This window comes from Sodiomyces alcalophilus (assembly GCF_042370955.1).
Source record: "Sodiomyces alcalophilus JCM 7366 unplaced genomic scaffold ACRALscaffold_7, whole genome shotgun sequence".
NCBI lineage: Eukaryota > Fungi > Ascomycota > Sordariomycetes > Glomerellales > Plectosphaerellaceae > Sodiomyces > Sodiomyces alcalophilus.
Window position 1 is genome coordinate 1,593,251 of NW_027263538.1, and position 14,742 is coordinate 1,607,992.

Genomic DNA, 14,742 nt, shown 5'->3' on the forward strand with positions numbered 1-14,742 from the left:
GTTGCAAAAAGTCTACTCTCGAAGACACCTGTTCCTTTCAAGTTGCCCAGAATGCCGCGGGACTGGTACGAGGTGGTTCACTGGTCTCGAAAGACGGGGGAGCAAAATCTAGTTCACTACCTGGATATCTGAGCAATTCTGGTCCGCGAGCGCTTGGCAATGACCACTAAAGCACGATGCAGACATTCGGCTGGGGATCCGGTTCGTCAAGTTTGACCATCTGGCCACGCCCTATTCGAATGACATTGCGGCAGGCGTCCCAGAAACCGTCATCCCACTCCGGGAGACGTTGTTCCATGCTTCCTTGTCCCTCGTGACAGATTGCCAGAAAAACCATGGCCGTCATGTAGCCTGGTGACCGTTAGAGCCAAACCTCCGCAGAAAGAATGATGAAGAGGGTAGGAAACGCGACCTACTGTCGAAGCCCGCAGAGTGTGCAGCGGCCTTATGGCCGTAACCTTGGGCCTTTTTCCACTGAACCGTCGGTCTTTGAGCCTCCCACCGCTTGTACAGATCCTCCAGGGGGTCGCCACCCTCGATTGGGTTGTCCTGGAGGGCAAGGACTTTCGTGTCTATGATGCGAGGAAAGTTATCGAGCACTTCATCCTTGAATTGGGACCAGGTGTTGGGAAGGGAGCCGATGAAGGTATCGTACAGAAAACACAGATCGTAAAGGAGATTGTGGCCTACAAGAACGGGCCGGGACATTTGGAGCGTTTTCTCCCACTTTCGCAGCTTACGCTGCAGCTTCTTGGACTTTTGTCCAGATGCCCCCGGGGAATTGATGTTGTAAACGAGCTCCGGGTCAACAAGGTCGGCGAATTTCCCTCCGCAGAGGGCTTCAACCACGATTCGTAGGCCAACTTGCTTCTTCAAGGCCCTTTCGAGGTCGCGGGTTCTCCTTTTGAGGCGCTAACTCTGCGGTCAGCTGCGTGTTGCTTCGGACTGGCAAGCCTGGCAAACCTACCTCTGCCTCTGCCGCCTCATCCTTGATTTTAACCCTCATTCCATGGTTGGAATTGAAGGCGAACGTTTCGCAGAGCGGGTAGTTCTCGTAGACAAGCTGCCGTACGATGCGCTGATAAAGAGAATTACGACTCACGCTCTCCGTGGGAAGACATATCACGAGATTTTCGGTGCTCTTGGGACAAGGTCAGCTAAAGGCCGGCTTCACGTGGGTGGGCAGTAGATTACATCACCCCTATGGGACCACCATTGCTGGATGGTTTCAGCCACCTCAGCTTGAAAGGCATCCGCGACATTGTCGAGCTCACTCTGTTCGACGGGATCTAATGGTCGATCTCTGTGAAGACGGGCGACTCCTTTGGCATACTCCTGACGGCTCAGGTAGGGGACACCTGCATTGTGGTAGGTCTCCAGCCCAGTCAAACTTATAGGGTCGACTCCGTGAGCCTTGAGGAACTTGAGCGTCGAGTAGGAGAAGTCGATGATGCGATCCTGCTTCGATGCAAAGTCATACGCGGTCCTTGTGTCTTCGAGAAACAAGTTGTTGATTTTGAAAGCATAGGACGCTATGTCATATGATCCTGCGCTCGCTTTTAAGGATAGATTAATCAGTTGGATGATTCAAAACCGTTCACCGCCAGACTCAGACCCCAACGAACGAACCAGCGGAGGAACTGAGCAAGGTCAAGCCCAGCTCGAGCGTGTTGTGGATGGTTGCAGCTTGGCGAGCGAAAGCGTAGGCCCGATCCTCCTTTGGTAAACCCGTGATTGTAGGATCATCGTGGAAGGAGGTGACACCTCCCGACATCTCCAAGTCGATGACGGCATAGTCACAATGGGCGATATCCTGAAGGATTGTAGGCAGCTTGGCCCAAAAGTTATCAGACCCAATGTTCATATTGACGATTGACCGCTCTTGGAATGAAGAGACGTAAGAGAGTCAATGGTCCTGGGTATGTTTGACTGGCCGAGTGCCGGAATTGAGATGTGTTACGGCAATCAGTGTTGGAGATGTTGCTTTCCTGTTTGGCGGCCTTGTCACTGGTTCGAGTTCCACGGAGTATAGCCATAGGCGAGGAAGGGAAGTTACATACGGGTCCTATTTGTGAGCCTACATACCTACACTATATCTGACTATAATGGAAGGTATCGCTGGTCACTACCGTGATGTAAAGGTTTAATAGCCTGCGACGGACGGACCATCTGAACATTGTGCATACTGATCTAGTTATAGATCGCATTCATGCACGACTCGGATGATATTACATCCTTCGCAAGCGGCTTCGTTATATCAGACAATATCAGATATGCGTGGAGTGAGCGCCTCTCGAAGCAAGCAAGCATTCACCAAGTCCGTAGAGGTTATAGGTAGGTATCCATCTCGGACCAGATTATAGCAAGTAATTGTCGAACCACTGTGCCAATGAAAACAGCAAACACGGCTCTCTGTCCTTTCCACACCAATCCAAGGGTCCATCCTTCTGAAAAATATCTGGCATGGCTACCTAATGAGGCCAGGTCCCCTTTGGACTTGCGTGTCATGGGACACATCACGTCCGATCTAGGCCATGACTAACTCGTGCGCTCTTTCCTATACAGCTAAAATAGCTAAATAGGTAGGTAGGCAAGCGGAGTCTCAGAATTAACAACTCATCGTCAATACTTTGGCCAGGCAGTAGGAACGGGCACAGCTAGTCCTTCCCACATCAGATGCCCAGATGTGATGCCGGCGGAATGTGTGAATCGAGAAGGTGATGCCGGAATTATACGGTGGGGCACTGACATCGTGACTTGCTGCATGAAATACGCTAAATCCCGATGTCCGTTAGTGGTCCCTTCACAAGTTATTGTGTACCAGATGACAAAGCGTTGGATATCTTAAGGTGGTACTTTATTTGGAAAGAAACCTACACTAACCTTTTAAGTACCATACTATCATCGGCATGACGCCAAGGTGAGCCAACCGACACGAGGTACCGAGGCTAATCCGGCCGAGCAGCTACACGCTACGGATACTCTGGAATGCAAAACCACGACACCGCCGAACAAGACGAAGAACAGCCCGACTAGCCCACATGAACGTACCACCCGTTGCCATGGTGTAATCATCCCACTCCCCACGTTGAAGCTCCATGACAATGGCTACCATTCAACTTTCGGCCATTCCATAACATCCATCGTCATCATCCCACATCACTTCTATGCTGTTCCCAACTTGTTGATTCAACATGTCGTCTGACGGATCCTCCACCACGACGCTGCGTCCCACAGTTCGGTCGCCAGACGCGTTCTCCTCTTCTTCACACCCGCTATCGAACTCCTTATCCTCCCTGTCCTCGTCGAGACACTCCTCCTCCTCCTCTCATGTGTCCAAAACCTATAAACAAGCATCGACTCTCTTCTTAACGCGACGGTTACCTGAAGCGCTCTCAACCATTCTTCCCGTCATCCAATCGTCCACTGAAACCGATGGCCCGGCCGATCCCGCTCCTGTGGCTAGGGCGTCTCGCTCCACTAGGATCAAAGTATGGACACTCTATCTCACCATCCTGAACGCCATTGTAGAACTCGATCCCGACGAGGGAAAAGAGGCCTTCGGCGCACAGGACTGGCGAGCATTGTGCTCCAAGGTGAGAGATGGCGAGGTTTGGGTTGAGGTTGTTCGGTACGGATACCATGGTGCGGAAGGGGACGTTGACCCGGACGTTGTCGTAAACCTGTAAGTCCACGCGTGATGCTCCCAGACTCCCACGCGGCTGTGTTCCCGCGCTCGATGCAAAATGGCTCCCGCTTACCATCCACGTCCGTTTCCGCAGTGCCACCCTCCTTCTCGCTCACGCTCGAACCCAACATCTCAACCAGAAACGGCTGGAAGACTATCTCGCGGCGTCGCTGGCACCAAACCTGGATCTTACCAACCGCTTCTCCGACTCGCCGAACCCGTCAGGAAGGTTCCATTCCCGACACCGGTCGCCCGCGAAGCGGACTGGCGGCACCGACACGCCGAAAGACTTGAACACGAGAGTCAAGATTCTCGAGCTCTACACGCTCCACGTGTTGCCGCGGAACGAAGAATGGGACTATGCCCGGGAATTCATCAGCATGAGCTCGATACTGGACGACGAGCGTAGGGAAGCCTTCCTGCAAGCATTGCAGAGCCTGCAGGACGAGCGAGACGAGGCGGAGCGCAGGGAAGAAGAAGCACAGCGCGAAGAGGAAGAGCGGCAAAGGCGTGAAATCGAGGAGGCCAGGCGCCTCAGGGCGAAGAACGAGGAGCGGGAACGAAAACGGTTGGAAGAGCAGAGGGCTCTCCGAGATGGAGGTGGGAGCGAAGTGGACTATGGCGTCGAAAAGACGCCGAGCATATCTGGATCGAGTAAAGGATCCCGGACCAACCGGGCGAGTCCGGGTACAGCATCAGGACCTCCGGCTATCTCCAAGGGTGGCCTCGCCCGGCCCAGGGGTAAGACGGCCGCCACGTCGAAGCCCACATTCGGATCTCGTGCCACCATGGTCATGTCTCGCCTGGCGGGCCTCATGGAGCATCTCGGGGCTTCATTCAGGACCAACCCCATGCTCTTGATGCGGTTACTAGCTTTTGTGTTGGGGCTTCTCCTCGTCCTGGGACAGAAAGACATTCGGGAACGGGCGCGGCGGATTCTCAAGACTGGGTGGGACAAAATCAAGGCTACCGCGGGGATGGGAGTCAAGGTTAGCTACATTTAAGCACTTAATCATTATGACACATGGGAGAAGTGGCCAAACTTGAATCAATCCACCCGTTCTTATGATGCTCAGTTTCGATTCTGATGTAGCTCTAGATATGACGATTGTACAGCCTTCACACCCACTGATCTCTGAGAAATCGTGCAAGCCCGAACCATTCCGAGGGTATCTGCATTAACTTGTCGTGAAAGATTTTTCTGCCTCACAGCCGCGTAATCGATCCGGCCCTTAAAAATACCGCATGCCTAACCCAAGACGCCAGACTCCTGATACATGCGAACGTGGTTCATGCCCCCGACGACTGCAAATAGTCTCGTTCTTTTTCGTATTTTTACAGCAATCTCCATAACGGCCACCACCCCACAGCGAACGCGCCCCGACCCGGGCAACACCGTCGCTAGTAATTCGCCGTCCGATTTGTCTTTTTCTGGTAGAACAAGTCTGTCCGTGAACTACCCAGGTTGATGATCTTGGGGCATCCGTCGCGATCTTTTTCTAGGCGGGTGCATTCGAAGCAGTAAAAGGCGTCCGAGATGCCCTCGCCACCGCAGACGACGCACTTGTTCTGGTAGTTGCCGAAGCTGCACTCGTCGCAGATGCGCACTAGGGTCGTGGGACGCACATACGAGTCGCACACGGGGCATTTTCCGTCGCACTTGTCGCAAAGGCGTCCGATGGGCGATGCCGGGCCTGCTTTCGGCACATGACGAGATCACTGGAGGAAGGGGGGACTGTTAGCGAAATTATTTCCCTCGAAAGGGAGCAGAACGTGGACTCACGGATGATGGCGAGACATTGTGGAGAGATATTATCGTTGGGAGGTCTTGCAGTGCGTCCGAAAGAATTATGTGTCAGATCTCTTCGATAGTCTCAGAGTAATGCGCTCGGCAGAGGGAAAAGTAAGACGCTTTGGGGGACAGCTTGCTGAACGGGAAAAACCACGAGATGCATTTGATAGAACTCGGTTTTTCAAGAAGGCAGCGAGGTTCTTGTTGTACTGTCTTCTCGAGCACTGAAAAGAGAGGTGAAAGCGTTTGTTATTCCTATCTTCCACGTGTATAAAGGAAAATTATATACTAGGTCTAAATACATTATAGGATATACCCTTCGGATAAACGTCCCTCCGATATAGGGCCATAGCTTATTATTACCTAATAATAATAGCTTTTCTTTTATTTAGTTTTGAATACACCCCCTAATTAATATACTATTACTTAATTATAACCTATAAGTACCTATACTTCTTCTCTCCGGCGGGTAATAGGTCCGTTATAAAGTCTATTAATAAGTCGCTTCTTATTCGTTCAGGGACTAGCAGTGGCTTTAAGAGTCCTTATCTAGTATTCCTTTATATATAGCTCTAGTTATAGATATAGTAGTTCCGTATAAACCTATATATATTTATATTGATTCCTGGCTAAAAGAAGCGTCTTACCATAAAAGCGATTATATTCTCCTGCCCTAGGTAGCCTCCGATTATAGAGTTATATATAGTCTGTATTACCCGGGTTCGTAGTATACTCCTTTCTTAGGCTCCTCGTATTTATAAGGCCCCGTTCGATAATCTCATCAACTTAATGAAATTCATTAAGATGTCAGAAATTTGCATAAAAGTGACCCACCGATAATATAAGGGCCCCTTTTATATGATATTTTCAACGTAAATGCATTTTTTATGCACACCTCTACCAAACCCCTGTTATTAAGGTACCACGCTAGCAGGGGTCCGAGTTAATAAGATTTTTCATTAACTTAATAAAAAACGGCCGTTTTTATATAGGAGGACTTAATAAAGCAAAAAGTCGCTATTAAGTTAATAAAAATCCTTATTAAGATAGGCTCCACTTTCAGCCGCGCCGCCATAGGCGAGGCTAACGATACTATCACCACCTCCTAAGACGACGATACAGTCCCCGAACTCGATATAATAGTTCTGATACTAATATTAAAGAATCCAGTAGTTAATCGACGCCTCCTAGGGCGTAGAAATACCTCTTAACAAAGGCACGGGAATAATCCTGCTATAACTTTAAGTATTATAAAGGGGCTGCTTATCGGCTTAGATATAGTATTCCGGGATCTATTTAGGATTAATCAGAACGAGTTCTATTAGCTTATAAAATATATCGTAACGAACGGCACCGTTAGAGAGACCTCTTACTATATAAAGGCGCAGAAGGTTATAATCTTCCTCCACGTTATCGGCCACGGCGTATCGCTACGTAATATATACCACCGATTTAAGATATCGTTAAATACCGGATCGCGTATCTTTAATAAGGTCCTAAGTGCTATACGTTAGCTTTATATCGAATACATTAAGCCACCGCTACCAGGATACGTATCTTAATATATCGAACTATCACGACGTAATAATTAATTTAACGGTTATATCGGAGTAATTAACGGTATATATATCGCGGCCTGGATTCCGCCTAGTTTATAGCGGCGGTTCTTTAATCAGAAAGGTTAGCTTATATAGAACATATTAGCGGTAGTTAACTTCGACCTCTTATTCACGTATATTCTAGCCGGCGCTAAGGGTAGTATAAATAACTCTTCGTTGCTTTAAAAGGCCCTTATAAAAGGGTCCTTCTCTATACCAGATAGGCGATTCTACCTCGCTAATAGCGGGTTTAGCCACGATATTCGAGGTATCGTGACTCCCTTTAATAAGGAGAGGTACCACCTTTAAGACTTTTCGGAAATAGATTAAAGGCGGTTAATATTAAAGGAGCTATTTAATCGAATATATACGGGTTACCGGAGTGTTATTAAGCGGGTTTTTAGTATCCTATAAAAGTCTTTTCGTATTATCGATAAAAAGGCACCTAAATATAGCTTCGAAAAGCAGCGTTAGATTATATACACGGTTACTAGGATCTGGAACTTTATTAGGGCTATTAGAGATAATTACCCTATAACTATCTCTGCTAGAGGACTCGGACTTACTAAGGAGGAGGAGTAGTAGCTACTACGGCTAGCTACTAAGTAAGCCGATAAGAATATCGGTTATAAGGCCGGATTAGAAATAAGATATTAGGTAGCTAAGATAATAGAGTAACGGTGGAAAAAGTAGATAGATAGAAAAAGAGATTATTATTTTAGAAAAAGGAAAAGGCGAGATATCAATATATTATTTCCAGCCTTATATAGTAGTCACGGTAGATAAGATAAAGCTATACCCCGCACTATACTACTTTAGGTAGGTAGTAAGTATTTATAGCTAATTAGATACACGTAAAAATAGACTAGTTAGAATCCAGATCCACCCGACGCCTGCCTTGTCGAATATCTTTACTACCACTCTTAACCTCTTTAACCTCTTGTATAAAGCCGTAACTCTTTAACTAAGCCCTTTTTCCCTCTTTATTAAACGAATTAAAGATTAAGGCCAGGTCAGGATTACGCGTAAGGAACTCTTTAAATATAACTATTCTATTAGCGCCTCTTATTTTATCGCGAAAGTCATATTAATAATCGGTAATAGCCTCTTTAAAGATAGGTGCGTTTTAATATACTAATAAAATAACTATTCCGGCTAATAGAGGGTTAGTAGGAGCCGTTGGTTCCTTCCGGCGGTGGCGTCGCTAATAGACGCTATCTAGAAGATCGTTACGAGGCATAGGCGACCCTGCGATACTAGTATCGGGGTCCTAGTCCCTTCGTGTATGTTTACGAGCCGGGGTTAGCGTTAATACCGACTACTAACGCTTATATTAATCCAGCTCGTATACGTCTTCGATATTCTAACCCGTGGCGATAGTATCAGGCTATATCTGCTTTAAGAGACTATCGACCTATCGGACCCCTCCGCGCCTACGAATACGCTTACCGAATTCAGAGTTCTTAAGCTCGAATATATCCCACTGCTTATTAGAGGCTTCGATTATACTAGTCTTATCGTTATAGCTAACGCCGGTCTTATTAATAAGCGTTAACGCTGCCCGGAATTCCTTCTCTTTATTATTAAGCTTCGTTATTATCGCGTTAATCGTTAAATTAGCCGTAGGATAGGCTTATTATATACCGGGTAGGATTATAGTAAGGACTACCCGCCGCGCTAATCGCTTATTACTTATCGTAAACAGGGTATTATCGCGACGTGCAGTAACTAATGCCTTAAGAAGGTAACGTTTAATATAATCCTTTTAGACTACGCGGGACGATTATTTACTAGACGAAGAGGCCGTGGCTTAGGACGCCGAACCGTCCTTTAAGATATAATTTTAACTATCCATATCTACCTTAAAGGCATTATCGTCGCTAGTAGTGTTATTCTAGATAGCGGCCGTTCCTTAATTAAAGGGCTATAACTTAATACCCTGCGTGGACTACTAGTCGATATCCTGCGTGCGCTACGACTCGATATCTCTAATTTCCGGGTTAGGTATATCGCTAAGGGACCCCTCTATAACGTCCTCCACACTTAAAGAACCCAGGGCGGCTATATTAATATAGGTAGGTATTATTATAATACTATACACTAATAAAAAGTGATAGTTTCTGTATCTAAAAGAGATAGTCCCGTATCCCGGATCGGCTCGATATTTCACCGAATAGATTTCTGTATTTCTATATAAATGGGTATATTATAGAAAAGGACCGGCGTTAAATTAGCGTTTTAGCGGCGATATATCTCGCACAAAAATCTTAATGAATTTCATTAAGTTGATGAGATTGTCGAACGGGGCCTAAGTAGTCTCGGAACGTTAGTAGCCCTTATAAGGTAGTCCCGCACTCTACGATCTAAGCTCGGAGACCTACTAAAAGGGGGAATTATTAATCGCCTCCGGATACGGCTTATGTAGCTAAGCGGTATTAGTCGTCTTCCTTCGCCGTAGAGTCTTATAATCTTTATAGCTTATTATCGGCTTCGAATATATAGGGGTTCTCGCGAAAGCGGCGGATTCTTATTAGGATTAAGGTTTATAGGATTAATTATATATACTAGGCTTACCCTTATTCGTCTAAGGAGTCTTTTAGTATATCTTATTCTTTTTATAAGGGAGCGTTAGTAGTATAGTTATTGGCACCTATATAATATTCTAGTATAAAGTCGAATTAAGCTAGCTTACTAGCCTATCGACTTTATCTCTTATTAAGTATCTTTTTTATTCTAAAGTACTTTAATGCCTTATAGTTAAATAGAATCGTGAAGCGATTATAACTTAAAAGCTCGGCTTTTTAATATATCACGTAGCTTATAATCGCTAGTATCTCCTTATTATAAATCGGGTAGTTATACTTAGCTCCTATAAATCGCCGCGAGTAATAAGCGATTATATAACACGTCCTTATCTGTCCTCTTAAGTTAAAGCGCCTCCTAATATAAATCCCGAGTAATCGGTTTCTATTAAAGTCTTATTACTTAGAACCTATTATAGTAAGATTAGTTCTTCCTAGAACTTTATTAGGGGTGTCGATATTATACTTATAATAAGTAATAATTATAAGAATTATGAGTATAGTATCTAAGTTATAATAAATGGTATATAGTTATAGCTATATAACTAGACATCTACTTTATAACCAGCATAACCTATACTATAATACTATATATATTATACGTGTATATATACTTAGCTTATAATATATATTATATAAATACACTAGGTATCGTATATACGATATCTTGGTTATTACTTAAGCTAATAACGTGGCGTGATAACCGTCGCGTAGGCTGTTAATGTAAGAGTCGCCACCCAATCTTCCAGGGTCTTTTGCCAGCCCCGGATCCAGGAAGAAATCCCAGAAGTCAGCTCTTTATATATTCGCGTAACAAGCAGTAATCCTACGATTCTACGAATTTGACAGCTTTTTGCTTGATTTTCCTCTCTTCCGCGCGTACAGCCTACTACTCGTAGCCTATTTTATTAAAAGGTTATAAGCCCGGGTTAGCAAGGAAGGAAATCTACTCTTTCCTACCCTTTTATTCCACGCAAAATACCTAAAAAGACTCCTACCTGCCTTTTCAGGCTATCCCTTTATCCTCCCCCGGTCGTAGATCCTTGTCTCCGACCGTACGAAATCCCTTTGTCTCCCGAAGACAGCTAATCGAATCGAACCGTTCGTTCCGATACCACGGTTTAAAGCTTATTATTCTTCCTAATATAGTTACTAAGAGCTATGCCAAGCTCTTCCTAACCAGGAAGAACTATACGATTAGAATAAGACTCTTTATTATAATCGGATATACTATTCCTTTATTTTATAAAGGACTTTTTAAAAAAGAAGAAGAATAACGATTATGTTGATTAAACGCAGCTGCTTTTATAGTTATTATAGCTCCACGAATAACAGATATAATAATTAAGCTACTTAACCTACCGCGCTGCTATAATAACAGGATATCGTAACGTGGTATATAAGCTTTTAGTAAAAGAGACTGAATATTCCGACTATACCACTAGGATATTCCGACTATACTACTTGGATATTCCGACTATACCACTTGGATATTCCGACTATAGTTCCTCTAGGGCCCACTTTTCTAGCCAATTAAATTTTATTATCTAAACTATACATAACCTAATCTACTATATTAATTACGATCACCACTTCCACCCATTAAGCTATCGTTAATTAACTGTAATTAACGTTAATTAACTTTAATTAACAGCCCCCCGATAGCCCAATAATAATAGCAATAAGGCGAAGATATCCGTGGGCGTGGGCGTGGGCGTGGGCGTGACCGTGGGCGCGGTGGAAGAGGAGTAATTACTGCTGCGGCTGGCTTCAATCGAACTAACGAACTGATGCGGTAATTGCAACAACAATAACAACAACAACAACAACAACAACAACGACAACAACAACAATCACGACAACAACAACAACGACAACAACGACAACAACAACAGCAGCAGCAGTAGTAGGTTAGATGCATGAATCGGAAAGTATAAGGAACTGGATTCTGTAGAGAGGCCTTAATTGGTGGTAAACAGCTATAAAATAGAACCATCGGTCTCAATCAACATCATCCGAATCATTATAACCACTGCCTTCAATTGACCCGAGGGATCAAATTGATCTAACGTCAAAAGACTGTTCGGGCGATTGAACGATTGACGATCGTACTTGGTAGGTAGGTACGTTGTATGTGTGATGTGTGTATTCCGAAAGAGGGAAAAACTGGGTCCATATCAGAACTACAGTCGGAATATCCAAGTGGTACAGTCGGAATATCCAGTCTTATACTTAAACAAACTGCGACACAACACCACACAATGTCCTCAACCTCTGTCTCTTCTCCCGAACACTGCCGGCCGGACTTTGATCCAAACTCGATAAAATCTGCGATAAGTGGGCGGCTAAAGAAAGGTCAGATAAAAGTCCCACTAATCGATAAATACGAATCCAACATATAGAGAAGGGAAGACGCACAATCCATTCGGTTCAGGTCTCCCAGCGTCGCCGGAAATAACGGAATAGGCTCGCCAGTAAGGGGACTACAGAGTCCCTGCAGCGGATCATCTGCTTGTTTGACAAGACTCCCATTCATTAAACGTGCCATCATGTTGACACTCCTACCAGAGGGAAACAAAGAAGGCTATCAGCAAGGGCCTCGGAAAGAGAAAAGGCAGGGGAAAGACATACTCCGCGCGGCTCCGTCGCTCAAGTCGCAGAAGAGATTCAGACATAGACTCCATCCGATTAGACATAGAGTCCATCTGAGTACCAAGGTCCTGTCGCATTCGGGCCATTTCCTGCAAAAGGCGAGTTCCTCCGTCAACAAGAGGCAAATTCTCAAATCTTCCAAACTGCTGCCCAAGCTCCGTAAAGGTTTCCTGAATAGTAGAAAAGTTGGGCGACTCCATCGTCGTGACGACTATAGCTGTATCGAAAGACGTATTTGCACGGCAAAAAAAGGAATCAAGTTGGTTGACGCAAAGCCGAAAGAGTACCACTATTTGCAGCCGCCCTGTCTGGTATTTGCAGCCCTCTCTATCGTATTTTGGAAGGTTACGCGAGCCCGCGCAGTAGTCTGTATACGCCACTATCTTGGCTGCATATGTCGCGTACCGGTACGTACCTGTATCGCGACAAAATTTTCATGGTGTTGAGACTGCCGCTGTTCACTGTGACTTATCTCGAATGCCCTGTACTGCGAAATCACTGCTATTTTTCCATTATTTTCATCCATCTTTGAGTATCTTAGAATACACGATATGCTTTACCTGTCTAAGGGCTGAAAAGAGGGTGGAAAAGAGTAGTGGAAAAGAGTAGTGGAAAAACGTAGTGGAAAAGGGTGGTAGAAAAGAGGGCGGAAAATTTTTATAAGGCCACGTAATCAGTCACGTAATTAGTCGGGTAACCAGTCACGTGATTAGTCACGTGACTAATAGCTAATAATAACGCCTTAATATAATATAATACGGTGTATAGGTGGTTAGGTGACTAATTATATAACTAATTACGTGACTAATTACCTGGCCTTATAAGAAAAACTTTCCGCTCTCTTATTAGGTGCCGGACCTCCGGTACCCAAGTACCGGATAGTGACGAGTTATGATAGGGTTCTAGACCGGGGCGGAGTATAGACGACCACGGAGTATCTAGTCCGGGACCTAACTCGATACTAGCTATAATATAGTCGGCACCTAGGCACGAGTCGAGTTATCGCTATAAACTAATAGATAGTGATCGATTAGGTAGTATAGACTTAATCGGGGACTCTTATACTAGACTAAAGCTAGCTAGTATGTATATAAGAAAGGATAGATAGCCGCCCTTAGGATAAGAAGGCTAGCGATTAATTTAACTTTTTAGTACCCCCTACCTTTTAATTTAAGTATAATCACGTCCTAACCACTAAGTGCCTTTATCCTAATTATCTTTTTACTCTTCGCGATTACCTATTTAATATATTAATCGCTCTTCCCCTCTAAGGGCGCGAGGACCGTTAAGAAGTTAAGATAAGATAGCTAACCTAATTAACGATTAATAGATACTCGATACCGCTAAGTAGCTAGAATAAGTCTAGCCGGATATTAGTTTATTTATACTTACTATTAAGATACCGCCGGGTTAGGAGTATAAACCTATACCTATAATAGAACCTAGTGCCCCCGAACTTTAATAGGAACCTAACCCCGTTTAAGCTAATTATAGACCACCTATAGAAGGGCGTCCGATTATCGTTTATTCGACGCCTACCTCTTTAACGCCCTTAGGCCCTTTAGCCCGTAAGCCGCTTTCTTATAGGCCCCCTTATAAGCCGGTCCCTAAGGAGTAACCGATATACTAGTAACTAGAAGAATGCCTATGCTACCTAGAATAAAATAAGGAGCGTAGACTCGAGCACTAGCTAGAGCTTAAGGAACTAGCCACCTATTAACTTAGTCTTAATTAGGACTAGCTATAGGATTTAGGCGGTATAGTAGTTAAACGTTTTATTAGCGGATAAGCGGTTCTGGTCCCTATTAATTAGTATACGCTTATAAGAGGTCCTGGTATCTAGACTAATTAGGCTAAAGTTAACTACCCTTTTCTAAAATAGGATAGAATATCCTAGGCTAAGTACCGGACCTTTATCTAGGAGATAAAGGAACGGTTTATAATTAACCCCTATAGTTTTCTAACTAACGCTGCTAAGAACTACTTTATTATCTCCTGCTTACCCTACTATCTTAAGGAATATTAGTAGAATAAAGTCCGCTATAAGTATAACGGTTAGTCCGCGCGGGTATCGTAGCTAGTACTTAAGGCCTGGCTAGGCTAATAGGTAAACGACTAGGATACCCGCCTCTAGGAGGTCGCTATTTAGATTATATCCGAGCAGGAGTCCTGCTAGAAACATAACGAGACTTTTTAATAATTTATTTAGAAGTAGGAAACCCTAGAGTCCGAACTACTAAAGGAACTGCCTAAGTTCTAGCGTATTTAGATAGTCCTAACCAGAGTCTACCTAGTAACTCGCGACTATATTATCGCTTAGGGAGTTCCACGGGTATACGGAGAGCTAGCCCCCTTATACTAAAAAGCGGAGGCCTTAACGTAACCTTTAAAAAGCCGCTTTAGGGGTAGGCTATAGTCACGATATAGCTA

The 14,742-nt window shown here is 44.7% G+C and overlaps 3 protein-coding genes across 3 annotated transcripts; 1 reads left to right on the plus strand and 2 right to left on the minus strand.

The window, feature by feature from the left end:
* Positions 1 to 96: 96 nt before the first annotated feature.
* ACRALDRAFT_1065232 (uncharacterized protein) lies at positions 97 to 2,241 on the minus strand. The gene is made up of 5 exons (XM_071017115.1): positions 1,630 to 2,241; positions 1,195 to 1,556; positions 968 to 1,141; positions 417 to 912; positions 97 to 351 (listed from the first exon to the last, which is right to left on the minus strand). The coding sequence occupies exons 1-5, from the start codon at positions 1,862 to 1,864 to the stop codon at positions 167 to 169; spliced, it is 1,452 nt and encodes a 483-aa protein (XP_070872498.1). The 5' UTR covers positions 1,865 to 2,241; the 3' UTR covers positions 97 to 166.
* A 953-nt stretch (positions 2,242 to 3,194) lies between these two features.
* ACRALDRAFT_2043877 (uncharacterized protein) lies at positions 3,195 to 4,692 on the plus strand (the record flags this gene model as incomplete). The annotated part of the gene is made up of 2 exons (XM_071021385.1): positions 3,195 to 3,685; positions 3,783 to 4,692. The coding sequence occupies 2 exons, from the start codon at positions 3,195 to 3,197 to the stop codon at positions 4,690 to 4,692; spliced, it is 1,401 nt and encodes a 466-aa protein (XP_070872499.1).
* A 245-nt stretch (positions 4,693 to 4,937) lies between these two features.
* ACRALDRAFT_2049086 (uncharacterized protein) lies at positions 4,938 to 12,838 on the minus strand (the record flags this gene model as incomplete). The annotated part of the gene is made up of 12 exons (XM_071021560.1): positions 4,938 to 5,119; positions 5,146 to 5,295; positions 5,328 to 5,407; positions 5,468 to 5,515; positions 5,599 to 5,704; positions 11,449 to 11,620; positions 11,694 to 11,826; positions 11,903 to 12,005; positions 12,079 to 12,221; positions 12,292 to 12,616; positions 12,693 to 12,760; positions 12,801 to 12,838. 12 exons carry the CDS (start codon positions 12,836 to 12,838, stop codon positions 4,938 to 4,940), a joined length of 1,548 nt encoding a protein of 515 aa, XP_070872500.1.
* Between the last annotated feature and the right edge of the window lie 1,904 nt (positions 12,839 to 14,742).